General features: G+C 47.0%; 2 protein-coding genes across 7 annotated transcripts in view; both read right to left on the reverse strand.

Moving 5' to 3' along the window:
- Positions 1 to 26,770, reverse strand: part of GLB1 (galactosidase beta 1) — an 80,180-nt gene extending 53,410 nt beyond the window's left edge. For 2 of the 3 annotated variants that reach the window (XM_059162191.1, XM_059162189.1), the window contains exons 1-5: positions 26,636 to 26,770; positions 6,341 to 6,510; positions 4,959 to 5,109; positions 4,342 to 4,402; positions 2,466 to 2,560 (exon numbers count right to left, since the gene is read on the reverse strand). In XM_059162191.1, coding sequence (XP_059018174.1) covers positions 2,466 to 2,560; positions 4,342 to 4,402; positions 4,959 to 5,109; positions 6,341 to 6,510; positions 26,636 to 26,713 — 555 coding nt within the window. In that variant the 5' untranslated portion in view covers positions 26,714 to 26,770. Of the gene's footprint in view, positions 1 to 2,465; positions 2,561 to 4,341; positions 4,403 to 4,958; positions 5,110 to 6,340; positions 6,511 to 26,339; positions 26,358 to 26,635 lie in introns of those variants that run through there. The other variant, XM_059162190.1, reaches the window with a different exon arrangement.
- Positions 19,604 to 26,752, reverse strand: TMPPE (transmembrane protein with metallophosphoesterase domain). 4 transcript variants are annotated; one of them, XM_059162193.1, is made up of 2 exons: positions 25,977 to 26,329; positions 19,604 to 23,974 (listed from the first exon to the last, which is right to left on the reverse strand). In XM_059162193.1, the coding sequence occupies exon 2, from the start codon at positions 23,863 to 23,865 to the stop codon at positions 22,522 to 22,524; it is 1,344 nt and encodes a 447-aa protein (XP_059018176.1). In that variant the 5' UTR covers positions 23,866 to 23,974; positions 25,977 to 26,329; the 3' UTR covers positions 19,604 to 22,521. The 4 variants fall into 4 exon arrangements, with proteins under 4 accessions (XP_059018176.1, XP_059018178.1, XP_059018175.1 ...); XM_059162195.1 differs by having other exon boundaries at positions 25,973 to 26,329; XM_059162192.1 differs by lacking the exon at positions 25,977 to 26,329 and adding an exon at positions 26,636 to 26,752 and having other exon boundaries at positions 19,617 to 23,974.
- Positions 26,771 to 27,228: the final 458 nt, after the last annotated feature.

A 27,228-nucleotide genomic window follows, 5' to 3' on the forward strand; every position in this document is an offset into this window, starting at 1 on the left:
CTGCAGACAAACAGGGATCTTTTTGTACTCTCCAGGCACCCAGACAAGAGCACAAACACGGTCAAGCCATCATTTTGCCCCATGACCTGAATGTAGACAAGATGGAAATCAGCTTGTTTTTTTTAAAATAAGATTTTATTTATTTACTTGACAGAGAGAGAAAGCGAAGAGAGCACAAGCAGGGGGAGCAGCAGAGGAGAGGGAGGAACAGGGTCCCACTGGGCAGGGAGCCCAAAGTGGGTCTCAATCCCAGGACCCTTGGATCATGACCTGAGCCGAAGACAGATGCTTAACTGACTGAGCTACCCAGGCGTCCCCAGAAATCAGCTTTTACAGAATCTTTTGCGTACCAAAATTTTGCAAAGCAATTTCAATTTTCTGACCCATTGGCTTTCTATTCCATTCTAGAGCCAGCTGGTGGGCATGTGAGGAATAGTGACCTGTGGCGTGACATCACAGCTCCAAGTCACATACACGGGGCACAGAAGAGAATGGAGACGCCCTTGGTCAGGGATGAACACAGACAGACTGCAACAAGTACGTCATAAACAGAGGCACTAACCAAGGTTCTGAGAGTCACATGGACACCAACTAAGCCAACTGGGTAGGTGTCCAGACAGAGTGCCTACTGGGACTGACCTCAAATGACAAGAGGCCACCATGAATTTGGTGTGCAGCAGGAAGAATTTTTTTTTTTTAGATTTTCTTTGTGAGAGAAAGAGGGGGAGAGAGAGAGAACATGAGAAAGGCGAGAAGGAGAGAGAGAAGCAGACTCCCCGCTGAGCAGGGAGCCCAACGTGGGATTTGATCCCAGGACCCTGGGATCATGACATTGAACCAAAGTCAGACGCTCAATCAACGGAGCCACCCAGGCATACCAAAGAATTTTTAATAATGTAAAAAAATGCTTATGAAATAAGACTAAAATAGGAAAATCAGGTAAGAAACTGGTCACACAGTTTAAACTGACTCTGTAAAAAGAAATTTTTTAAAGGCATGGGAAAAAAATTCAAGGAAATCTCCTTGAAATACGAAGAGCTCTGCTTCTGGCTCCTGCCATTTAGGTGACAATTTGGATTTTTCTGTTTTCTCATACTCTTCTATAATTTCCTCACTGACTCCTTAGTTAGTGGTCAAGGGGCAAACGGACTAGGTGGCAGTCAAGCAGGTGGAAGTGTGACAGGCAAAGGAGGAGGAGGCTGGGGAGGACCCAAAGTCAAGTTCAGCCCGTCCAAGGCTGCGAGCAATGCCCCCAGTGTAGCCAACATCGTTCTCCTCTGCCAGGGTTCATAACCGATTATGCTTTTTGTGGCATTTCGATAACCAAAAGGTACAGAAAAGTTGTGAGCAAAAATTCAAAGTGACTTGGAAAGAAGCAGAAACTAGAAAACGAGAAAGACTACAGAAAACCTGAGATTAAGAGAAAGAAGACCCAGCCACGCAAAGACAACTCAAGTTGCAGCCTTGAAGTCCTCATACAGAAAAATGGGCTCCTATATCTTAACCAGTGCAGACTCAAGACAGGTGGGGGGCATTCGGAGCTCCCCGGTCACCCCTCTGGGAGCAGCAACCTGGCCTCTCTTTACTGTGCAGTGCCGGCATGGTCCCTCTGGCCAGGTCCACCTTCTCACTGCCTCATTCGACCTCCACCTGCAGGCAAAGAGAGCGGCCATGCTCCCTTCCCACAGTATATGTCCCTACCACTGTCCCTGGAATTGGCCCTAAGCGGGAAATCTTGGCCACACTTCTGTCATCAAGCACCCCACTGTTTCAGGATGCAGCCAGCATCACATCTATTCCTTGGCAAATGACCAATGGACACACTTTAATGTTTTAGCCTAGGGAATTCTGCAAACATCACAAAGTATCATAGGTCAAGGTCCCAGTTTTTCACAAGGAAAATACTTGGCACATGATCTACTCCATAATACCACAGTCTTTACAGAGCAAAGAAGAGATGGAAGAAGGGGAGTGAGGGAAGGAAGTGGGGGGGAAAAATGAGCGGCCCACCAATTCACTGCATCCTCTTCCTGTGCCAGCATGAACTGAGAGCCGAACCAGGACAGACACCAGAGCATTCAGTCTATCCTGCATCCCTGCAGCCAGAGACACTAGAGAAAGGGGCCACAGGATCAGTGGACCAAGGGACCTAGGCTGCCATCCGGATTCAGCCACCTACCGGCTGGGTGACCTTGGCTAAGTCCCTCAACCTCTCTAAAGTTCTTCTACTAAAAGAGACGGTGGCTGGAATAACTGAATAGCATCTATAGCACAGTCAGCCTGGTATATGGCAGCATTTAAAATGATAATGCTTCCCCACAATGCAACTTCAATAAAATCACCAGCTGTGGCATTGCCTCGCAAAGAAACAGATCTGTGTGGCTCAGAGACATATCACTTCTGCATATACTGTAGATGGATGAAAGCCAGCCCCACCGCCCGCTGTTGCTCATCTCCGAGGTTACCTGCACCGTTATGATTGGCCCTCCATTCTGATAGAGGAGAGGCTTCATCCTGGGTAGGAGGACTCCCAGCCACTTGTCCACGGCTGCAAGGTAGTCTGAAAAACAAGACAGGTTTAACTCCGCTCCATACCTATTCCTGCAAACAGACACGAGTCTGCCTCATTACCCTGGAGCTGGCAGCTGAGACCAGGATATGCTGGTTTCAATGATGATGTGAAACGGGGTGGCTGTGTGCTCTGGAAGTCTCACGGAAGTTCTCTTGCAAGGAGCCACCTCCTCAATGAGCTCTCAGTGGACAAGGAACAATAGACATGGTATCTGTCCTCGCCACTACACACCAAGCCTGGAGCCCAGGGGGCATCCAACCCATGTTTGTTGAATGAAGAAAAGAATGCCTGAATGGTGTGTCTTTCCCTCTGTCAGAGTAGGGCAGGTTGTTTCTTCCTTTTTATTTATTTTATTATTTTCAAGTTTATAAATTTGAATTTGATTTATATAATAACAGATAGTGTATTGTCAGCTTCAGAGGTAGAGGTCAGTGATTCATCAGTTGCACGAAGACCCAGTGCTCATTCCATCACATGCTGTCCTTGATGCCCATCACCCAGTTACTCCATCCCCCACCCACCTCCCCTCCAGGAACCCTCAGTTTCTTCCCCATAGTTAAGAGTCTCTTATGGTTTGCCTCTCCTGTTTTTGTCTTTATTTTTCCTTCCCTTCCCCTGTACACGTCTGTTTTGTTTCTTAAATTCCACATATGAGTGAGATCATATGGCATTTGTCTTCCTCTGATGGACTTAGTTCACTTGGCATTATATTCTCTTATTCCATCCAACTCATTGTAAATGGCAAGATTTCATTCTTTTTGATGGCTAAGTAATATTCCATGTAGATATGAACCACATCCTCTTTATCCATTTATCTGTCAGTGGACATCTGGGCTCTTTCCATAGTTTGGCTATGGTGGACATTGTTGCTATCAATGTTGGGGTGCATGTGCCCCTTCAGATCACCATTTCACCAAAGAAGACATCAAAATGGCCAACAGACACATGAAAAAATGCTCAACATCACTTAGCATCAGGGAAATACAGGTCAAAACCACAGTGAGGTACCACCTCACAGCAGTCAGAATGGCTAAAGTTAACAAGTCAGGAAACAACAGATGTTGTCGAGGATGCAGAGAAAGGGGAACCCTCCTACACCGTTGGTGGGAATGCAAGCTGGTGTAGCCTCTCTGGAAAACAGTAGAGAGGTTCCTCAAAAAGTTGGAAATAGAGCTATCTTATGGCCCAGCAAGTGCGCTACTGGCTGTTTTTCCCTTTTATTTTATTTTATTTTAATTTAATCAAAGTTAGCTGCTCTTATCACCATCTCCAACACTAACATCACAAGGAAAAACTGAAGTCTTCAGAAGACAGAAATGCAGCCAAATGGGAGCTTCTCACCGATCAGGGTGATTATTTACAGCTAAAATATTTTCTGGTTGTTTAAAAAGATAAGCAAAAGACTTCATTTACAAATCACTCTGTAAAGGCAGACAAATGAATTGCCATTTTGATTAGCTAGATGCTATCACTGGCCATGTAATTTATTGAGAAAGTAGGCAGAGAAAGCATTGAAGTGAATCGGTAAACCACAAACATGGCCCAATGCCAGTTCAAAGCTACCAGTTTATCAGCAAGATCTGGTCAAATAGTTCAAATGAGCCCTATTTCCCACACATGCAATGCCTGCAGTGGACAGTGATTAACCTTCACACTTCCAGTAAGCTTTCAGAGGGACAGAAGTACCCCAGCTTCCAAATACCTGGTACTTTAGATATAAAATGTCCAAAGACATCATAAGTAATCTCAAGACATCTGTAACAACTTACCTGGGTCTGAAGAACGGAGAATAATAGATTCTTTTAATAAGAGCCAAGCAGGTAATCCTCCCTAGGATGGGGGTGGGGGATGGGGGAGAAAAGAGGAAGAGAAAAGCCATTATAAAGTCTGGGGATGGGGGAGGGGATAGGAATGATTTTAACAGTGAAGAAAAAAAGTTTCATGAAGAAGGGGTATTAACTGGGCTTTCTCGTTTGCAACTTTCAAGGAAATTGGAAACACAAGAGTTAAAGTCAGATGACTTTACACACCTGCCGTGTTTGGAGAATCAAAGCCTTTGTATAGATTATCCACTTGGCTTCATGACTACCTTGGGTGGGAGACAGAGCCCATACCACGACCCATTTTTTTTTACAATGGGGAAACTGAGCCATGTGAGTGAGCACCAAGAGGGGGATGCCTGCCTTCTGACCCTTACCAGCCCTTCTCTGCTGAGACACCTCCAAGGTAAAGGACACACCTAATCCAGCTACAGGGACAGGCTCAGTGCACTCTGGAATTAGAGACTTATTGAAACTGCTCTCACTCACTGTCCCCCAGATCTCCAGCCGCCAGCCCAGCTGGTCGTGCACGCCAGCCAGGCAGAACCCAGCCCAGCTGTACTCACCATATCCCACTCTGCACAGATGTAGGGTCCAGGCCTCAGGATGACCAGCAGTCCCAGCTCATGGGCCAGCTTAATAAAATATTCCACATCCTGTTCCCCGGAAAACTTGTACTGTCCTGGCTGTGGCTCGTGAAAGTTCCAGGGCACATACCTGCCGAGACACACACAGCCCCTTCCTGGAAACAGCTCAGAAATCTGGGCATTTCTGAACCATCAGTATAAGTGTAAGCCCTCAGACGCTCACACAGCTCCCTCCAGCAGCCTCCCAATGGAACCACACTTGGTGGCAAGGACATGTTTAAGTTTATGACCCACAAGGAAGCCCTGTTCCTGTGTAATGACTTAAAAAAAAAAAAACCAGAATTACATGAACATGAAGTACTACTATATAAAAATTATTTATGCCTGTGTAAGGCCTAGGGAAAATGAAAATATCCATGCTAAGATAATAAGAGGTATATTTATTTTCTTGAAAATACTTTTTAAGGAAAAACAACAAAAACCCCAAACCTCTGACCCTGTATCCTCCTGCAAAAGATTTTGTAAGGAACAGCACACAGGAAGCCATGACAAAAACTTCCACCCGTTCCCCTGGCGGCCTTCAGCCTAGGCCACAAACGCCATCACAGAGGTCTCTCGGATGACCCCTGGCTCGTGGCCTTTTCCCACAATCCCATGGCCTTAGTCCCCCAGAGCTAAGTGTTAAACTGCAGGTAGGTCCCCGGCCCCAGGGATCTGCCTCTGCATTTTTCTCACCCCTTATCTTGAAGAGGCTATCTGCAATCCTCATCAGTAGTGTAAAAACCAGAGTGGCCAGCCGCCCCAACTTTCTCCCCAGTTAGTCACCATGCAACAGCAGAAGACATGACGAGAGATCATTATTGGGGTAATTCTGTAACTCGAGGCTCTAGAATTACCCCGCAGAACCACAAAGGGAAACTGGGTTCAGGAATCTACCTACCATGGCCTATGCCCCCAAGAGCTCAGAGAAGCTGTGGCTGCCTACAAACACAGTTATCTCTAAATGCTAGGGAGACCTCTGGCCAAAAAGACGCACTTGGGTAAATCCTAGTTTCACCAGCTGTAGATGGGACTGAAGAAATGGAGTCCTTCATGGAAAGTGCCCTACACACGACAAATGCTCAATCACTATTACTCCCCTTTGCCTTCACCAGCTGAGATTCATTTTGTGATTTCCAGTGGGTGGTTAAGTATCCAAAGAAGGGCTAGTTGAGCTCATGCCAAGCCCCTCTCAGAACACCAGATTACACCATGTCCCATTCCAAGAAACGAAAGTGCTAGCTGCACTGGGAATGGGGCTGTACCTCTGTCCAGGTGTGGGTGTCTTGGCCCTGGGGAGAGCCTGGTGCCCTCCTACTTACGTTTGGATGGCGTTCAGCCCAGCCATCTTCATCTTCAGCAGCCGGTCCTTCCAGTAGAAGCGGGGCACGCGGGAGTAGTGAATGCTTCCCGAGATGTAGCGGAAGGGCTGGCCATCCTTCAGGAAGCGGTTGTGATGGTAGTCAATCTTGAATGTCCTCTGGGAAGCATTCTACAGAGCAAGGAGGGGATCACGTGAGAACCTCCACCTTCAGCCTTTTGGAAGCAGACACTCTGACCGTGGCAAGTGGCCCCCTGCCTCTTTCATCTGCGGAATTTGCTGATGGAGCTAAGGCCTGGGTTCTGGGCTGTAAAACAGAGCACTGCTAAGCCAGTGGCTAATGCACCCAGGCAACAGAAATCATCAGGGAGGACCCATGGGCAGGACTCCAAAGAGTTTACCTGTCCAGCACCAGCGTGACAATCGACGGCTGAGACACAGAAATTATATTACCAAAGAGAAAACCCTGCTGACGGTGAGTCTCTTCTTGGTATAGCAAAGCCCAGTGTGCTGGGAACAGAACACATATATAGACACCCTCTTTCGCTGTGGCTGTGATCGGCTGGAGCACTGGATGGACCGTGACAGTCATGTCACTGGGCTGAGAGCAAGAGATGAGAAGTCAGCCATCCCAGCTGGGGCTCCAAGTCCTGCAGTGATGAGGCAAACACCCTTCCTAACCCCACATCTCTATTTCCACAAACACGCAGGATGTTAGACTAAGTGAACTTGAAGGCAGTCTGTTTCAAATTATGGGCTGCAATCCAATTTGTGAATCATGAACCTAATTTAGGTGATGACTGACACTTAAAAAAACTTTTTTTTGATCGGCACTTGTTTAAATGAAAGAGAACAGAAAATATCCAGTGTACAGCACCTGGTAAAGACAAGTATTATTTTACGAAGATTCTGTTGTACATACATATATAGAGTTGCACCTGATGTAGGTCTCCACTGGACTGCAATGAAAGGTGTATGTCTAGCAAAATAAAAAAATCTAGGCAAATTAAATTTCGAGAAACACTGGGGACTGGTTCAGAAGCTAAAATGCTAGGATGTGAAAGGGAAGCCAACAGTTAGGTAGAATAGAACACTGCCCTCTGGTGGACGGAAAAAGGCAGTGAGGGGTCACAGGTGCCAACAAGACCAGCGCCCTAAGAAACCAGTTAATTGCTTTCCTTCATTGTTGCTAAGATTCCTTGTGCAGCTTTAGGCTTTTTTTTTTTTTTTTGTAAGTTTTTTTTTTTTTTTCATAGCAGCACCACAGTCCATGACAGCTTTGAAGGCTTCCCTTGAAGTCATATCTGGAAACAACTGTAAGACCCCTAGTCCTAGACATTCGGCCTGAAATCTAACCACGGAATTAAAGCACTCTGATGAAAAGTTAAACAACTTGGAGTAAATCTCTCGAGGCAAATGGAAAGCTGTACTATATGTGAGTTCATCTCAGTAAAGCTAACCAAAAAAAAAAAACAACAACCCGCTAATTTAAGAATCATTCCTCGGGCGCCTGGGTGGCTCAGTCTGTTAAGCATCTGCCTTCGGCTCAGGTCATGATCCCAGGGTCCTGGGATGGAGCCCCATGTCAGGCTCTCTACTCCATGGGAGCCTGCTTCTCGCTCTCTCCCTGCCGCTCCCCGCTCTTGTCCTCTCTTCTCTGTCAAATAAATAAACAAATTCTTTTTTTTTTTTTAAAGATTTTATTTATTTATTTGACAGAGAGAAATCACAAGTAGATGGAGAGGCAGGCAGAGAGAGAGAGAGGGAAGCAGGCTCCCTGCTGAGCAGAGAGCCCGATGCGGGCCTCGATCCCAGGACCCTGAGATCATGACCTGAGCCGAAGGCAGCGGCTTAACCCACTGAGCCACCCAGGCGCCCATAAATAAACAAATTCTTAAAAAAAAAAATCATTTCTAAAGAAAGGGCCAGAGCGTCAATCGCTTATCACTTTGTTCTAGTAAAGGCAAGAAACTCCTGGAGAAACTCATGAATAATATAAATTACTTCTTAGACCAGGTGCCCCGATGGATGATTTTAAAAACATCTTCACAGCATGTATGTAATTAGGTGCCAAAAAAGGGTTTTCTACCATTCTGTGAGTACAGAGGTGGCACATGAGGTGGGGAAATTCTTTAGACAGGTAGAAAGGGGGTAAGCCACTGGTAAATGCAGGGGCTCTTTGCAGCCTGCTTGTCTAGGGGAAAGGGCTCAGAGGAGCACATGAAGTTGCCAAGATGTGATCTTAGCAGACAATGGACTCTGGCCTTTGTCCCACTCAGCGGAGCACCTTCCCTGCATTCAAACTACCCCAGAATCCAGCCCAAATATCTCCCTACTGTCCATTTATAAAAAGTATCAGAAAGAGCCACCCAGATGTGGCCACAATCTACAAGAAGCTTCTTTCTAGACCAGGTATCAACATCGTGAGGCCTAGATGCTAACGGATAAATTGTTCATGCTGCACACCTTAACTTACACAGTATTAGTATCAATTATACCTCAATAAAGCTGGGGTCAGGGCTGGAGTGGAATGCTGCAGTGGTAATAAATGGCATGTAACCCGGGAGTGAGGCGTGAGGACAAATTTCTCAGAGGGAGGAACTCTGTTTCTCAACCTTGGCCACGCATCAGAATTGGCTATGCAAACTTCTAAAAATAGCAAAGTCAGGACTCACCCCCGGACATTCTGATTTTAAATGATCTTGGGTGGAGGCATTGGCATTTCTTAAAACTGCCCAGATGATGATGTCATGTGCAGACAGTGTTGGGAACTACCAGCTTAAGCTAAGCCTCAGGATAAGGAAGATGTGGGCAAGGGGAAGGACACAGGAAGAGGAGACAGTGTGTGGGATGCTGAGAAGGGGCCCCAGTACCTCAATACAGACAGTGCATGGCAGGGAACTGAAGGCGGACAGGAACCAGACTAAACGCACCTGACATGCACATTTGTGGGCCTGGGCTTCACACCAAGAGCTGTGGAGAGCAACTTACATGGAAGGTCATGTGAAAGTGTGTGTTTTCAAATGTCGTACACTCTGGCCTTTTCCTGGAGCAGCAAAAGGAAGCAGAGTCATGGACCGTGGTGGCGGCAGTGAAGTGGGCAGGGGACAGGAGGAACCCCCAGGACCAAGGGGTGGTGGTTAGATGTAGGACACAGGGGCTAACCTGAAGAGGCTCCTGCTGGTCTCAGGTGGAAAAACTGGGGGCATTTAAAAAAGGAGAGAGACTTGGGACGCCTGGGTGGCTCAGTTGGTTAAGCAGCTGCCTTCGGCTCAGGTCATGATCCCAGCGTCCTGGGATCGAGTCCCACATCGGGCTCCTTGCTCGGCAGGGAGCCTGCTTCTCCCTCTGTCTCTGCCTGCCATTCTGTCTGCTTGTGCTCGCTCTCTCCCTCTCTCTCTCTCTGACAAATAAATAAAATCTAAAAAAAAAATAAAAATAAAAATTTAAAAAAAAAAAAAAAAAAAAAAGGAGAGAGACTTAAAAGAGGAAATTGAAGGGGAAATTAAAGACAGCACAGATATTAACCCCTGTGAGTTACAGGTACGTGATTCCTTGGCTCATGTCAGCCTCTTAAAAATGGAACAAGCAGACATTATGTCCCTCATGCTGTGATTCAACAGGAAGTACAGCCCCACCTAGAAGCAGTCCTTGTTACTGAACTTGAACCTCAACTGAACCTCAGTCTACCAATAGCTCAAGGAAGTAAAATATGCCAAATCCAAAATGTGGGACGCTCTAGAAGTCCAATGATAGAGTTGCTTCAATAGACAGATGGCATTAAAATCAGACAAAATAAAGAGAATATTGTTAGAAAATAAAAGAGAACTTGAGAGGCATAATGACCTAATGCAACATGGGAATCTGGTTTGGATCCTGATTCTAATGAACTGCAAAAAAAATCCAATGTTGAGACACGGAAAGTCTGAACAGAGACCAGGCATGTGGTGGAATTAAAAGAATTACTGTTCATTCTGTTGGCTAAAACAAAAGCATGCTGATTACACAAAAGAAAAACTTCTCATCAGACATACATACAGAAGTTTTTCTGGGTGGAAGGACACAATCTCTGAGGTTACTACAGATGAAAAAGAAAAAGAGCAAATTAAAGAGCACACGGAGCCAAGCTGATCACTGTGGAACCTGATATGGACACAAGATATTCTCTGTTCATTTGTGTGTTTGTTTTAATTGCCACACTGTTAAAAAACCAAATCGCACCTCAAAATAAAGCCTTTTTCTTGGTTCTAAGAAAAACAAAAGCATATGTTCATGAAAAGATGTGTAACACATGTTCACAGCAGCTTCATTCATAACTGCCTAAAACCAGAAGTAAGCAAATATCCATCAGAAGGAGGGAGGAACACAGCTTGGTGTGCTCAGCAATAAAGCAGAATGATGGGTACGGCCAATAATACAGATAAATCTCAAAACTGTCATGCTGAGTTTGAGCCCTACACAAAAGGTTCATACTGTATGAGCCCACTTATATGAAGTTCTAGAACAGGCAAATCTAATCTATGCTGGGAAAAAAATCAGGGGTAGTTGCTGGCTTTGGGCAGGAGAGGCACGGACTGCTTGGTAAGGAACATGAGGGAACTTCCTGGGGTAATGGTAAGCTAGCTGAATATGGATTTCAGATTACACAGGGTGTGCATTTCTCAATACTCATCAAAGGGTACCCTTAGATTTGTATATTTCATTGTCTGTAAAGTTCACCTTAAAGGGAGAAAAAGAGCTATAAACAATATTCACCTCTAATTAATGATACACGACACGCTTGGAGTGGAAAGTACACTGATGCCTGCCACTTATTTTGGAACGCATCTAAAAAATAAGATGGATTGATGGGTGGATGAATGGAGGGATAGATTGACAGTAATATGTTAATGGTAGAATCCGGATGGTAAGCATAAAATTCCTTCAACTCTATGTGTGACAATTTTCCTAATAAAATGTTGACAAAATTTTAAAAAGAGGGGGTTGGAGAAAGGAGTTCAAAAGATACAAACTTCCAGCTAAAAGATAAATAAACACTAGAAATAAAATGTACAACATTGGTGACTACAGTTGACATTGCTGTGTGATATACAGGAAAGCTGTTAAGAGGGTAAATCCTAGGGGTGCCTGGGTGGCTCAGCTGGTTGAATGTCCAACTCTTGATTTTGGCTCAGGCCGTAGTATTGGGGTCCTGGTATTGAGCTCCATAAGGCTCGGCACTAAGCACGGAATCTGCTTGTCCCTCTCCTCTCCCTATCCCCCCAAAATAAATAAATTTTTAAAAATATTTTATTTATTTGAGAGCAAGTGAGCATGTGCATGAGTGGGGGAGAGGGGGAAGCAGGCTCCCCACTGAGCAAGGAGCCCGATGTGGGGCTCGATCCCAGGACCCTGGCGCGCACACGTGCATGATAGAGCACGACGCAGCTTCTGAGACTGACGAGATGCTCCTGCCCTTGCAGAAAGATCTTCCATACATCAAGAGTAAAAAGAGAAGGCTGAGAAGGGCTTTTTTTTTTTTTTTTTAAGATTTTATTTATTTATGTGACAGAGATCACAAGTAGGCAGAGAGGCAGGCAGAGAGAGAGGGGGGAAGCAGGCTCCCCACTGAGCAGAGAACCCAACATGGGGCTCTATCCAGGGCCCTGAGATCATGACCTGAGCTGAAGGCAGAGGCTTTAACCCACTGAGCCACCCAGGCACCCCAAGAAGGGCTCTTTTAAAGCATACCTATGTCAGCTGCAGCCCGTGGCCAGTCGTGTGTGAGCTCAGTATGCTCTGTGCTGACAGTGTCTCAGCTCAGACCCACACCCTGGCGCTTTGTGCCTTCCTGCCCTGAAACAGAAACCTGCTCGTCCAGGGATGCAGGAGTGGTGGGGCGCCCATGCTCCTAGGGCCAACCCTCAGCCAATGGGGTGGACAGCTGCATCTTGTAGGTGGACAATGCTGGAGATGTTCTGTGTACCTTCCAGGAGATGCTGACAGAACCCTGGCCCTACTGCCCACAGCGAGAACCACAACACATCCTTATACAGACCTGTTTCTTCCCACCTGTGCTTCACGTCTGCATTCTCAGATCACTTCTCAGATCACCTGCACTCAAGCCCTTGCTTCACGTTTTGTTTCTAAAGAACCCAAATTAAGGCAATGGTACCAGGATTGGCCTCAAGAGCAGATCCTCAGGCTGTGAACCTAGACCTGGATCTCTTACATCTGTGAGATAGCCATAAGAACCCTACCGGCTGGTGTTAAGTGGGTGGGGACACCCCACATTATGCAAATACGAATTCTAGGTCCTCACCTGTGCTGGATTGAGAGAAGCCACAGGCGGAGCAGGAGGAGTTGGCATCTGCATTAGCTCTACCCCTGGAATGGCGCGGGGTGGTGGGAGGTACTGGTAATTAAAGGATTGTGAGGTTGGCTGATTTTTATTCACAGTTGGGGGCTTTGAAGAAAGATTGCCAGATGGGATCAACATCCACAGCAGGCATTCTGTGATGCCAGAGGCTTCTGTGGCCATTGTTAAAGAGACTATTGTCTCCAGCTAGAAGGGTAAGGCTCACTTAGCCATGTGGGCACACTGGGAGAGGACCTTAAGGGACAGACCGTAAGGCCGGCTAGAGGGAAGTTTACTCTCAGAGTGCACTGTTCCATGACTTGTGAGTTACCATCTAGATAAAGGTAACCTAGTTGCGACGCTGTTGGAATCTGGATCCTTGGAACCTGGGTATGATGCTGGCCTACGGGAAATGAAGTGGACATGCCAGGATGGGCTTGGCATCCTGAGGAACTGTGAGATGCCTCAAAGAGATGAGAATGTGGCTGACCAGACAACCCACCATCTGACTATATCCCCAAGGACAGGCTAGAATACACTCCCATCAGGAAGGAACGCCATGCTGAGGAGGGCCCTGGTACCTCTGAGAAACCCAGTAAGGGACCACATAAGCACCACAATGACCAGCTAGGCGAGAGTGCAACAGACCACAGCACTTCCAGTGGGTGGGATGATTGTGCTAGGGTGCTGCCTGACGTGTCTAACAAGGAAAAAAAAAAAATCAAGAGGGGTGCCTGGGTGGCTTAGTGGGTTAAAGCCTCTGCCTTCAGCTCAAGTCATGATCCCAGGGTCCTGGGATCGAGTCCTGCATCTGGCTCTCTGCTCAGCGGGGAGCCTGCTTCTACCTCTCTCTCTGCCTGACTCTGTGCCTACTTGTGATCTCTGTCAAATAAATAAATAAAATCTTAAAAAAAAAAAATCAAGAACTCCTGAGCAAAAGGCTGACATCAGCCACTGCAAAGGAAAGTTGTGATTCCTTCCTCCAGTTCCCAGCTCTGGGGCAGCCTCTCCAACAAATGCCAATTGACTGAAGGGAGGGTTGCATGGATCTCTCAAGGAAGAACCCTGTGATGCCTTCCCCATTAGGACTGGGGTACCTGGGGAAAATGGCCTTCTGGGGATAGCTGGATACACCTAAGCGGACATACCAGGTGTCCCGAAATGTGATGGCAGTTACCGCTCTTTAGGAGACTGGGGAGAAAGGGAGCCACGGCCCACCCAGACCCTTCTACATGGGTCCAACAAGGAGCGCCTATCCTACAGTGATTTCCCTGGTCCTGAGTGCAAACTGGGATGACTTTACTTAACAGACCCTGAACCCCCACCACAAGTCAGAGGCATTATGCAGGGAAGAGCCAAGTGGAAAACCCAGGGTTTGAGTTTGTGGCTAATGCTCTACTCTTTTCAAAACTCTCAGTAGAAAGGATCAAGAGTGGTTTGTTTGTAAATGGGCAGGATAGCATTACACATTCTCTCTCTAGTCCCAGCCCCCCCCCCCCCACTGCCCCACTCTCTCCCACGAGAGACCCCGGTCATCAGCACACCTCATGGGATGTCACGCTGGTCTGACAGATAAACATGAGACCCAAGGAACTGTGACAAGTCCCTGAAACTGAGGCTTGGAAGAGTAGCCCACAGTGGAGTGATGGGGACAGCCACAGAAGCCACATCACCTAAGAGACAGCTTCCAAATGGTGGCTGTCATGGCCAAGGTAAATAGGGAAAATCCGCTTCAAAGCTCCAAAGTGACTCCTCTCAACATTGAAGGACCTGAGGGGATCTAGTCTAAAAGGGCCGGCCTCCTTAACATCTTTGGGCTGTGGTACCTCTGACAGAAGTAAAGCAATTGAGAAATGGCGGGGGAGAAGGAAAGGGGAAAACTGCCTTCAGAGCTTAGTCCCCCCCAAATACAAAAGAACAAAAAATATGACCTGTGGTCAGATTCCACGCCTTCTAAATTAATTGGCACGGGAACGGAATACTGAAGAGCTATCATTTTATTTCACACGTGCAGGGGTGTTGCAGCATCAGTGTTTACAATGCATGAGGTCACAGAAACTTAGAAAAGAAAAAGCAATTGCAAGCAAGGCAAACGACACACCTTCCCAAGATCCCTGTGTATAATGCGTATAATACTGGAGAAAAAAGACAGCAGTACAGACAAAATACCCTTGAACCATTTATACAGCAGAGACCTAATACTGTCTGACATAACATTTTGAAAGTTATTCGGTTTAGATTATTTCAGTGGTAAATAAGCATCTCTTTAAGAAAACTCAACACAATACCAATATTTATGTCACCAGGAAAGGTGAACATCGCCCAGGTTTTCTAATACTCAGGACTAAAAACCATTATATTAGCATTACATTATGCACATTCCTCAACACAAAGAAAAACAAGGTGCTCAGTGACGTCACAAGTTAGGGGTCATGTTGACCATTCGGAAACACTACATCTTCCAGCCCTTCAGTATGACCCTAGTAAAGCACCTGTTCAATGAATCTGTAACCCCAGCACCCTGTATGGCCTTTCACTCACCCCCGGGGCCCAAGAGCCTGGAGAATTCCTGACAGGAGGTGCTCAGCTCTGGAGTGGCACAGACCCAACGTTCCTAGGCTGCTAATGCCCTAGGGTTGAGGGACAAGGGATGAAGGGGAGTGGAGAAGATGGTGATAGAAGGGTATAGATACACATGGGCTTCCCAGACCCCTCAGCTCACAAAACAGGAAGACAGAGGGGTATTTCCGATGATTATACAACAAACTTTGATTGTGCCAGAGCTAACAGCCTTTCAAACAGCCAGGTGTCAGGGAAGCAGCAGACATGAGACAGGCTGAAGAAGCAAACAGCCACAGGGAAGAGTGACAATCAATGCAGATCCGAAGGAAGTTGTGGATGACCCACTCTGGCTTATGCGTCCTATTTTTATCAGTGTTGTTATGTATGTTTGCCTCTCTGGTTCCGCAAAGATTTTTGTTCAGTGTTCCAAGAGATAGCAGATGAAGAGCGTCAATGACAATGGAACACAAATTACAACGGGAGAGGAAGGAAAATGGCAGAATGGAGGAGAAATGAACACAGCTTGGGACCAGCTCCCCAAATCCTCCAGGACTCACAGGCAGTTACAGATTTAATTCTGCCTCCTCAGCTCAGAGAAAAGGTAAGTACATAGTCTTAAAAATAATAATAATAAAAATGAGTCTTAAAATTATAAAACAGTTCTTCAAAGTTAATATCAGACCTAAGTTTCTTTCCACAAGGGAAGAATCATTTCAGATGAATTTGAAAGACTATTTTGATGATATTTAGCCTAAGGATAAAAATGTATCTTTTAGCCTAAGGATAAAAATGTATCTTAAGCTGCATTCAGGTCAAACAAATGAACAAACAAAACTGTATCCAGTAAATTTCATCCTAGTAATAATAGTTTATTGCTATTTTGAATCCATTAATATATGTAGGTAGAATAAAGTAAATAAATAATTACATTGGTTGTTAGGAACCAAAATTTTCAGTGTAAAATGGAAACAAACATAAAATCAAAGAAAGTTAAGTAAAAACCCTGTAACCAGGGTTCTGTGAGAAATCTCTGTACCTTCCATTCAAGTCTGCTGTGTTCTAAAAAATAAAGTTTATTTTTCAAAAAAACTCTTAACTTGACATTTAAATTGGAAATTCTAATATAGTTTTTTTCTTTCTAAAAAAATATTTATTTCCTAGCAATAAACACTGAAACGACTTAGAAATGACACTAGCTCCTCTAGCACTTAAATTATGGTCTCTAAGTATTTCCCACTAAAAGGAACCAGAGCTCCTTCAGGAAATTACTTAGTCCAAGTCTAGGCCAGAATATGTACAAAATAACCCTAAAACTATCAAAAACCATTACGGTCACAACAAAATGATAGAGAAGCAGGGCCCCAACTGCTCAAAGGTGGGAGATTTTGAGCATCAAAAGATTTATCACGCAGGGGTGTGTGCCTGGGGGGCTCAGTCAGTTAGCCATCTGCCTTCAGCTCAGATCATGATCTCAGAGTCCTGGTATCAAGCCTGGCACAGGGCTCTCTGCTTGCTGGGGTGTCTGCTTCTCCCTCTCACGTCCTCTGTTTGATCTCTCTCTCTCTCAAATAAATAAATAAATCTAAAAAAAAAATTATCACTTCAGTAGACTGAAGCACATCAGATATAAGAAAAGAGCCAAATTCATGTTACTTCCTCCCACCCCAAAAAGCTTACTGGACATCCTTGGGGTATGCTGGTGCATCAACTCTTTATTCTGACAATTGATGAATAAAAGGGAAGTCCAGCATCCGTCTTGCCTTTCTTATACCCTTTTTCACAGTAACCAATTGATGAGGAGAGTTCTTTGTAAAAGAACCATAGTTAGTAAATACAGAAGAAATTATGCAATTAAAAAATCACTATTTTGGGAGCTGATGGCAGGATTATATTTCTGAGTACTCCAAAAACTCCTTCAGAATTCAGAACAGAGATAAAAGAAGATACACCATCATTTCTTGAATATATAAAAGGTAATTAACTATTCCTGGAAAGCCTTTTTAGTACTCCGGCTCCCTAAATTCTATAATAAATGTAGCAAACTTTAAAAAAAAAGGCATAATCATCAATGACTGCTGAAACATTAGATGAAAGGATGATGAGGGGGCGCCTGGGTGGTTCAGTGGATTAAAACCTCTGCCTTGGGTTCAGGTCATGATCCCAGGGTCCTGGGATTGAGCCCGGCATTGGGCTCTGCTCAGCAGGGAGCCTGCTTCCCCCCACCCCCAACCTACCTCTCTGCCTACTTGTGATCTCTGTCAAATAAACAAATAAAATCTTAAAAAAAAAAAAAAGATGATGAGGAACTTTCCAGTGGACAGATCAAGTTGACAACACTAGACCCGTGGGTCAGTGTTAGCATCACTGAAAGCAATGAAGTCTTCCTGCCCAAAAAAGAAAAATGGTAAACCTGAAACTATCCAGCCTCTAGCTATAACTTTTACAGATCTCTATCTCTACTAGCTCACTGACAACATGAGGGATAATATAACACATTAACCACCACAATTCCGAAATGTAGGAAATACTAAGATAACTTGAACAAATAGGTGACATAAAGAGGAAAGATGTTTTCTAGACTTAGATTTAAGAAATATATCATATAGAGTATATGGGTTTTATTTTTAGGTCCTGATTCAAACAAAGGAACTATAAGAGACATAATTCCTCAAGAAACCAAAGAACAAACTAAACCCAAAGCTAGCAGAAAGAAGGAAATAATAAAAATCAGAGCAGAGATAAATGAAAGAACAACAACAACAACAAATAATAGGAAAGAAAAAAAATCAATGAAACTGAGAATTGGGTTTTTCTTTAAAGATCAACAAAACTGACAAAGCTTTAGCTAGATGAACTAATTAAGAGAGAAGACTCAATAAAATCAGAAATGAAAAAGGAGATATTACAACTGATGCCACAGAAATAAACAAGATTACAAGATACTACTATGAACAATTGTATGCCAATAAACTGGGTAATCTAGAACAAATGAAAAAATTCCTAGAAACATAAAACTACCAAGACTAAATCATGAAGGAACAGAAAATCTGAGAAGACCGATAACTGGAAAGAAAATAATCAGTAACTGAAAATCACAGAAAAACCTAGGACCAGAAGACTTCACTAAGGAATTCTACCAAACATTTAAAGAAGAATTAACACCAGTTTTCCCGAAACTTTGCCAAAAAGATGGAAGAGGAGAAATGCTTCTAAACTCATTCTATGAGGCTAACATTACCTTAATACCTAAGCAAGACAAGACATAACAAGAAAACTACAGGCCAATTATGTCTGATGAATATTGACACAACTATCCTCAACAAAGTACCAGCAAACTGAATTCAACAACACATTAAAGGGATAGTACTCCATGACCAAGTGAGATTTATTCCTGTAATGCAAGGATAGTTCAACATATAAAATCAGTAATTATAATACACCATGTTAACAGAATAAAGGACAAAAACCACATGCCCATCTTAATTGAGGCAGAAAACAGATTTGACAAGGTTCAACACTCAACAAACTAGGACTAGAAGAAATCACCTCAACATAATAAAGACCATATATGAAAGTCCACAGTTAACATCATACTCAATGATGAAAGACCACGAGCTTTTCCTCTATGATCAGAAATATGGCAAGAATGCCCGCTCTTACCACCTCTATTCAGCGTAATTTTGGAAGTCTTAGCCAGAGCAACAAAGCAAGAAAAAGAAATAAAAGATACCAAATACCAAAAATTGCTATGACTAATAAACAAATTCAGCAAAACTGCAGAACACAAAATCAACATATAAAAATCAGCTGCATTTCTATACACTGACAATAAATAATCTAAAAAGGAAAGTAAGAAAACAGTTTCATTTACAATAGCATCAAAAAGAATAAAAATACTTACTAAACCTAACCAAGGAGATGAGAATCATACACTGAAAATGACAAAACACTTCTGAAAGAAATAAATAAATAGAAAGATATCCTGTGTTCACACATTAGAAGACTGAATATTAAGATGTCCATTCTACCCAATGCGATCTTAGATTCAAAACAATCTCTATCAAAATTCCACTGCATTGGGGCACCTGGGTGGCTCAGTGGGTTAAAGCCTCTGCCTTCGGATCTGGTCATGGTCTCAGGGTCCTGGAATCGAGCCCCGTATGGGGCTCTTTGCTCAGTGGGGAACCTGCTTCCTCCTCTCTCTCTGCCTGCTTCTCTGACTACTTGTAATCTCTATCAAATAAATAAATAAAATCTTTAAAAAAATTCCACTGCATTTTTTTGAGGAAATAGAAAAATTCATATGGAATTTCAAGGAACCCCAAGTACCCAAGATGATCTTGAAAAAGAACAAAGTTGGAAGACTCACAATTCCTGATTCCAAAAAAATCACAAGGCTACAGTAACCAATACAGTGCAGTATTGGCATAAAAACAGACATATGTGAAATATACTGTCATATATTTCAGCATTAACTTATTAAGATTTTATAACAAGTTTCTCACGAAACCTAGACCCAAAGTACAGCTGCTGTTAATTTTTAAAAAGCATTATGCTTCATTTTGAGTTTAACAAATTAAAAGAAAAACTGAAAGGAAACTGAAAGACTTCCCAAGCTTCCAGTGTATGTTCCTCACCACCTCCCCCAGCCACACACGAACAAAACAAAGAAGGTGAGTGATCGAGGAAGAGGGAACAGGAGCAAAGGGTGCCGCGGAGAGTGGCCCACCAGGGCCACATCTGCACAGTAAGGGAGCAGCTTCTGCTGGGAACAATTCCACCTCACCACGGGATCTAAACCATGCAGGAAAAGGTGCTGCTCAGTCTTACCAGGACACACAGGATGGACCTGTCTTACTTCTGGGAGTTGAAAACAATCAGGCAAGCAAGGACTTCAGAACAAGAGTGAGGGTACACAAGACCGCAAAATGACAGTACTTTGGAGAAAGAGGAGACAAAGATGCAAGATAAACAGTAAAGAAGGAAGCTAATCTCAGGCAGCTCAGAACACAGATGAAGAATATCCAGAAAGGTCAACCGCCACCAGCGGCACCTAAGGCTGGAAGATAAATGGCAGCAAAGAGTCTGGTGAAATCTAAGCAACAGAGAGCTGGAAAGTCAACTGGAATGATCCAGAAAACGGGATCAGGTCACAAGGGAGGGAGGAGAGGGTTCGGAAACTTACTCCTGGCTGCAGGACGATTAAGCACAAGGGGATACAAACAAAGAAACCGCTGAAATCCCAACGCAAAGACTGATTTTAAATTTGCCTGGAAGGCTCACTGTTAGTACCTCGTCTGCCTGCCAACGAGAAAGGGGGTCTCCAGGAGCGCCTAGGATTCTGTTACACACCAGGAAGACAGGGGAAAATATAAGGAACTCCCTGAGGCCACAGTGTGTGCAAGGATACTGTAGCACAGGCCAAGAAAAACAGACCCCCAGCAGGTGCTGCCTTGACACCTCACCGGACCCTAGCCATAGGCAGCATTCCCCAGGCTTGGCCACTCCATTCGTTCCCTGGGCACCCCCTGCCCAGCACAGCTGGCCCCCATGACGGTTAAATATTAACGCCACCAAGCGCTTCCGGTGCGCCTGGGCCACAGGTACCTCACTCCACATCTTAATACCAACCTGGTGGAACAATACTGAGGTAGACAGAATTATCCTCATTTTAGGGTGAGGGAAACTGAGGCTTGGTGAGGTCAAGTCATTCCCCTAATGCTACCTGACCGAAGAGCAGCAGGATGAGCTTCTCCAGGCCAAGTGGGGTTTTTGTTCCCTGTTGGAAAGACTCTTGGTTACAAAAAGTCAGTGCTAAGCCGAGGTACCTGGGCTTCTCAGTGAGGCCTTTTCCAACAGGAGAGCTTACTGACTGCTACCTCAGGGCTGAAGGGTCTCTTGCCTCTGGCACAAGAGGCTTGGCCAGCAGGGAGCAGGTCACTCCAGGGTCCAGAGCCCAGCAGCATGGCGCTATGGTTCTATGTCCAGGCCCTAGGACAACGCTGATGGGGTCAGAACAGGGTGAGAGATGGACAGGAGGGTGTTGGCGTGGAAGCCACCCAGCAGGGAAGACAGTCCCAGCAGTCCACAGCCAGGGCCCAGGGGGAGGGAAGGTCTCCCAGCCCTGCAAGAGTACAAAACTGTGCCCCTTCCCCCAGCAAACTCAACTTCCCCTGGTAGAGAGCATGCCTCAGCATCTCACAAAACGCAGACTCAAATCTGGGAGGTGGGGGGGGTCTACTTTCTCTACTCTTCTGCCAATGTCAAAGCCAGCCTACGCGGAACCAAGCCAAACCCCTTCCAGGCCGAGAGACCTTCAGGTTCTTGAGCCCTGTTCATTCTCTTGGCACAGCAGCATGTGTTTGAGCTCTGCACTCACTGGTCTCAGATGCCACTCCTTAAGCACCAGACCGTGGACAGGGAGGCAGAAGGCCTGGCTTTCAGCCAAGGGTCCCCTCCATACCCTGTCATGTTGCCAGCGCCCTGCTTCTCTCTGCCTCATTTTTCTCACCTTCGAGGAGGGAAAGGTAGCCTATCCCTAATTACCTCGCCCAAGTACTGGATTAAAGGAGCCCAGGGAGGCAAACCCCCTCTGAATCCCTAAGCAGCAGTGCATTACCAATGCCTACAACTGTGCTTCTGTTTCTTTCCAGCCCAAGGCCCAGAAGCACAGGCGATAAAAGAGCAGCACACGAGCCCGGAACAGCCAGAGCCCTGCGTCCCCAAGGGTTTGGCTGATGCCCTCAATAAAGGGGACTCTGACAGAACCAAGAGGGAAAAGGAAACATTCTTCCCCAGCAGCCAGACGGGGCCTCCCTCCTGCCTGCTCTCCCAGATCTGCTCTGCCCTTTCCCCAGAAAGCTCTGGATCACTGATCCTGAAAACTGCCTAAGTCCTAAAGGGGTTTTAAAAACGCCAGTGTTCCTCTCTGTTCTGCTTTCTAGAGGTATCCCTTTCAAGCAGCCCCACGTTTCCATTCAGCCTTCTGAGCTCTGCAGAGGAGGTTTACTTCCCATCATCTGGAAAATAGATGCTTGTCCTTACATGTGACTTGAGTAGTCTCACAGATACATATAAAGAAGCCACTGGCCACCTACAGAGTAAGCCAGCCTGGACTTGACAGGCAGCCCCAGCACAAACCACTGTTCAAGCCAGGCTTGTGACTGAGCATGTATTGGCAGGGCTGGGCAGGAGAGGCTGGAGGGGGAAAGCAGGCAACCCACTCTAAGGAGGGATGGATGGTGAAGGGCAAGGGCACCGAAAAGCCGTGAGGCCGGACAGATTCAGGGAGCCCGCCTCAGGATAAGCTCTGTAATCTCCGCCCGGCTACCCAGTCTCATGGGTATCCCATAGTAGGCCGTGCCTGGGCTGACATATACAAATGTAGTCTGGGCCACTTGGTAGAGGCCAGCAAAGAAGGGGTTCAAAAGATAGGCAGCCACGTTCAAGGGGAAGATCTGCCCAGCATGCGTGTGCCCAGAGAGAATCAGGTTAATATCTGGCCGAGCCTGCAGGGCTCTCTTGGCAGCCAGCGGCTGGTGAGCTAGCAAGATGGTGGTGTGGTCTGGGCTGCAGCCCCCCAGGGCCTTGACGAGATCCATGCCATGGCCGGAGTAGTGCAGGATGTCTGCTTCGATATCGTCCACCCCAGCCAAGCAGATCCAGTCCTCCCCCTCACCACCCCCATGCTGGGCCCCTGTGGCGGAGATCTTCACATTCTCGTTGTGAAGGGGCTTGACGTTCAGGGATTCCAGCAGCGCAAACCAGTTGCTGACGTCTGACGTGTAGTACTCGTGATTCCCCGTGACGAAGTAGGTGCCGAGGCGGGAGTGGAGCTGACCCAAAGGAGCCACGGCTGTGCGGAGGACGGAGGCTTCTGAATCACAGAGGTCACCCACGATCACTGTGACGTCTGGTTCCAGCATGTTCACCATGCTCACAAACATCTCCATCTTGGTCCTGCCCACTGTGGGGCCCAAGTGAATGTCTGAGAGGAGCACGATCTTGAGGCTGTCCATCGAGGGAGGCAGCTGATGGATGGGCACCTCCACGGTTTTCACAGCTGGAGGCTGAGCGGCATTCAGGAGCCCAGCCACGCTGAGCACGGCAGTCACTGCCACGGCCAGGGCCGGCCTGACCGCCAGCTTCCTTGTCTTGTCAAGGCTGCCCACAACCCTACCACTGCGCCACGCCAAGAGCTGGCAGGCCTGCTCCATGCCACTGAGGGTACAGAGAAAGAAGACCATGATGATGTAGGCCCCGAGGCAGGAGTAGGCTGCCAAGGAAAAGAGATAGGGCTCCTCTGCCACTAAAAAGAGCATGGTGAAGAAACTGGAATGGGCCAGGGCGAGAAATGCCCCAACAGCCATCTTCCAAAGCTGAAAACAGGTGGACTCTGCGGCAGGGGAGTGGCTGAGGTTGCTGACTGCGCTACGCCAGATGTAGAGGGAGCCAATGAGCATGAGCGAGTTGGCAAACAGGGCCAGCTGCAGGCGGAACAGCCAACGCCAGGCCCTGAGCTCAAGGCTCCCCGCCAGATAGGAGCGGGACACAATCATGGACACGAAGACCGTGCCTGCAGCCAAGGCAGCCTTTGTACCCAGGGACAGCTGCCTGAAGATCGCCATTGTCTCTGCTCCTAAGAGGGTCCCCTGCCAGTTCTGTGTGGGCGGGCTCTGGAAGGTGAGTTCCTTAGAAAGGACAGTGGCCAAGCAGAAGTTTCCAGGTCGGCTCCGCCTGCAACCAGGAACTGGCGTCAGCTTTGTGGGATATTAGAGCTTCCTTGTCCCCATTCAAAACCTGAAGGCCACTCACATCTACCCAGCCTGCCTCGAATCCAAGCCACTCAAATACCAGTTGGTTGCTACGCTTTATTATTAAAATACAAACACAGTGGATTGTAACGTGGTGGGCAGTTCTCATGTTCTTACTTACAGTTTTCTGAATATTTAAAAGTTTTTCCACAAAGCATGTCAACTTTTTTTTTAATGATTAAAAAAAGTGTTATTTTAAATTAGCGGTTCTCAAAGTGTGGTCCAGGGAGACTCTTTCAGGAGGTACATTTACTCAGAATTATATTCCTAATACTACTAAGCTATAACTGCCTTTTGCATTCTCATTCTCTCATGAGTGTATGGTGGAGTTTTCCAGGGGCTCTATGACATGTGATATGGCAAAACTGAACATACCCAGGGCGCCTGGGTGGCTGAGTGGGTTGGGCCACTGCCTTCAGCTCAGGCCGTGATCTCAGGGGCCTGGGATCAAGTCCCGCATTGGGCTCTCTGCTCAGCGGGGAGCCTGCTTCCCTCTCTCTCTCTCTGCCTGCCTCTCCATCTACTTGTGATTTCTCTCTGTCAAATAAATAAATAAAATCTTAAAAAAAAAAAAAAAACTGAACATACCCAGCTATCATCTATTACGACAGGCGCGAAAGAGGTGTGCAAAAATGTAAAACTGTGCCACTCCTTCGGCTCAAGTTTGGGGAGAAATACTGTTATTTTTCAAGAGATATAGTTCGTTGACATGTAATGATTTATTATTTCTTAGATAAGTTAATAAATATTTTTTTAAAGTTTCTATTTTAATTTCTAGGACAGTTAAAGTCTGAGAACCGCAGTTCTACATACAAGTAAACAAGGAAACCCTGGAAAGCTAGTTTGCTGGTATCTTTCTGAAGCTCCAGGCCAGAAAGGCCACCTAGACACCTGTCATAAAAATTCCTGGGGATCGGGACGCCTGGGTGGCTCAGTTGGTTAAGCAGCTGCCTTCGGCTCAGGTCATGATCCCGGCGTCCTGGGATCGAGTCCCACATCGGGCTCCTTGCTCAGCAGGGAGCCTGCTTCTCCCTCTGCCTCTGCCTGCCATTCTGTCTGCCTGTGCTCGCTCTCTCCCCCTCTCTCTCTCTGATAAATAAATAAAATCTTTTAAACAAAAAAAAAAAAAAATAAAAAAAAAAAAAAAAAAAAAAAAATAAAAATTCCTGGGGTGAAGCTGGACTCCCTGTGTAGGCTCTGGGCACCCCCCTGCAGGACGATGGGGCACAACGTTCCCCAGTGGGCTGCCCTTTCCACCAGCTCCTCAACCCTAAACCCTGATCTCTCTCCTCCCACAGTGCCACTCCCCCATTTTCTCTGCCACTGTTCCCTGCCATGGTTCCCCAACTCCACCCTGGCTCCACCCTGGCCAGTGGTTCTCAGAGCTGGGTAGCTCTCACCTAGGGCTCCTACACACACACACACACACACACACACACACAAAAGCAGGGAAACCAGAGATGTAGGCAGACAGAAGTTAGCACTCAATTTAAGGTGACCTTTCTCTAGAACCCCAAATTAAGCTATGTTCAGCAACTGTTTTTCAACAACTTAAGATTTCCAACCTTGATTTTAAATTAATATATGACTTCTCTGCCTAAGCACTTACCGAAAGCTTTTCATCAAGAGATGAAATTTACAAGTAAATGGGCCCAAATTTCCTCTTCTATTGAAAACACGCCCTAGCATCAAGCAGCCCACCTAAACTTTGGGGGGAGCCACATTTGGTTCGCTAAACGTACGGAGGGCCAGGTGCCCATTTCAATTATCTGTCCGCCCCCCCCCCCCAATCTTTCCGCGGCTGTGATGTTGACCTCCCCAGGCAGCGGTATGGAGGCCCCTCCGGCCCATGCTTTAGCTCTATTTGAGGCTATCCTCCCGCCAATCCTGCACTGCCCCCCCCCCCCGGCCCCCACCTCACCTACTTGTTCGGCCGGACCTCCAGCAACGCTGGCTGCCACCTGCAGCCTATCTCTTGCCCACCCCTGGCCTGCACCGCCAAACACTGAAGATCGGGAAAATTCAAGCCAAAAACAGTAGGCAGCAGCAGGGAGTGGCGGGAAAGGGACGAAATGTTTGAAAGGAGAACCCCTCGAAGGAAATCAATCCAACATTCCCATCGCCGGGGCCTCTCCTGACCCCATTTTTCTCCTTCCGGAGCGCTCCGCAGCACCCGAACTGGGCAAGGGAGGGCGCCTCAAGCCACAGCCCATTGCGCCCTGCATTGCCATGCGCTCCTTGCAATCTCCCTCCCGGAAAACTGCAAAGCTAGAAAGGTTTGGGCGCACCTTCTCTCACCCCGTCTTGCACCAACGGGGAAGTGGGTCCAAGCGGAAGGGGCGACCGGGGCTGAACACGCGAGCGACACAGCTTACCGGGAAGGACGCGCGCCCCGCCCGGCCCGCCCCCGACGGGAGGGCCGGTCCACTGCCTGCGCTCCTCCAGCTGCCCGCCTGCCCCGGCACAGTCCGGGGTCCCAGGCCCACGCCCTGCAGCACCCCGGAGGGCGGCCGCAGCCCCAGCCCGGTCCCTCGCCAGCCTGCCCCCTCTCAATGAACCCCCGCGCGGGGTCCCGTGGACTTACGCGCAGGCCGCACGCGGTACCCGGCAGCAGCGGCACCAGCAGTAGAGAGAGAATGCGAAACACCCCCCACAAGCCCATCCTCCGGCCTCTCCGCTCCGCAGTCGGCGCGCGGGCCAGCTGCTCCGCGTCACTTGACTGAGGACCCGTGCCCTGGCGCCGCCCCTTACCCGCCCTGCCGCCAGCCGCACAGCAGATCCGCCCCTCGCTCCGCCCCGCGACCGCAGGGCCGCGGGTGGGGGCGGGGAGGGGCCTGGGCGAGCCGGGGGGCCGCCGGCGGTCGCGTGACTCCCGGATAACGTTATCTGGAATTTGCTTGCAGCTGCCTCGCGGCGCGACCCTTTGGACAGGCAGTCAGAAGGCCTGACTGTCAGCAGCTTGATAACGCGCCCCGGGGTTGGACTTTAACAAGGGTCGTCTTGGCTCCCCTGCTTCCTTGAGGGCACAGAAGGGGAAGTTGAGACCAGGTACACCTAAGTGGAGGAGATAGAATGCTAGCCCTGCGTTCCCGGCTCCGCAGTGTGGCCCCTGGGACCAACTGTATACCCGGTACTTGTCAGAAATGAAAGTTCCAGGGCATCACCCAGAAAGTCTCA

Source organism: Mustela lutreola, chromosome 2, assembly GCF_030435805.1.
Source record: "Mustela lutreola isolate mMusLut2 chromosome 2, mMusLut2.pri, whole genome shotgun sequence".
NCBI lineage: Eukaryota > Metazoa > Chordata > Mammalia > Carnivora > Mustelidae > Mustela > Mustela lutreola.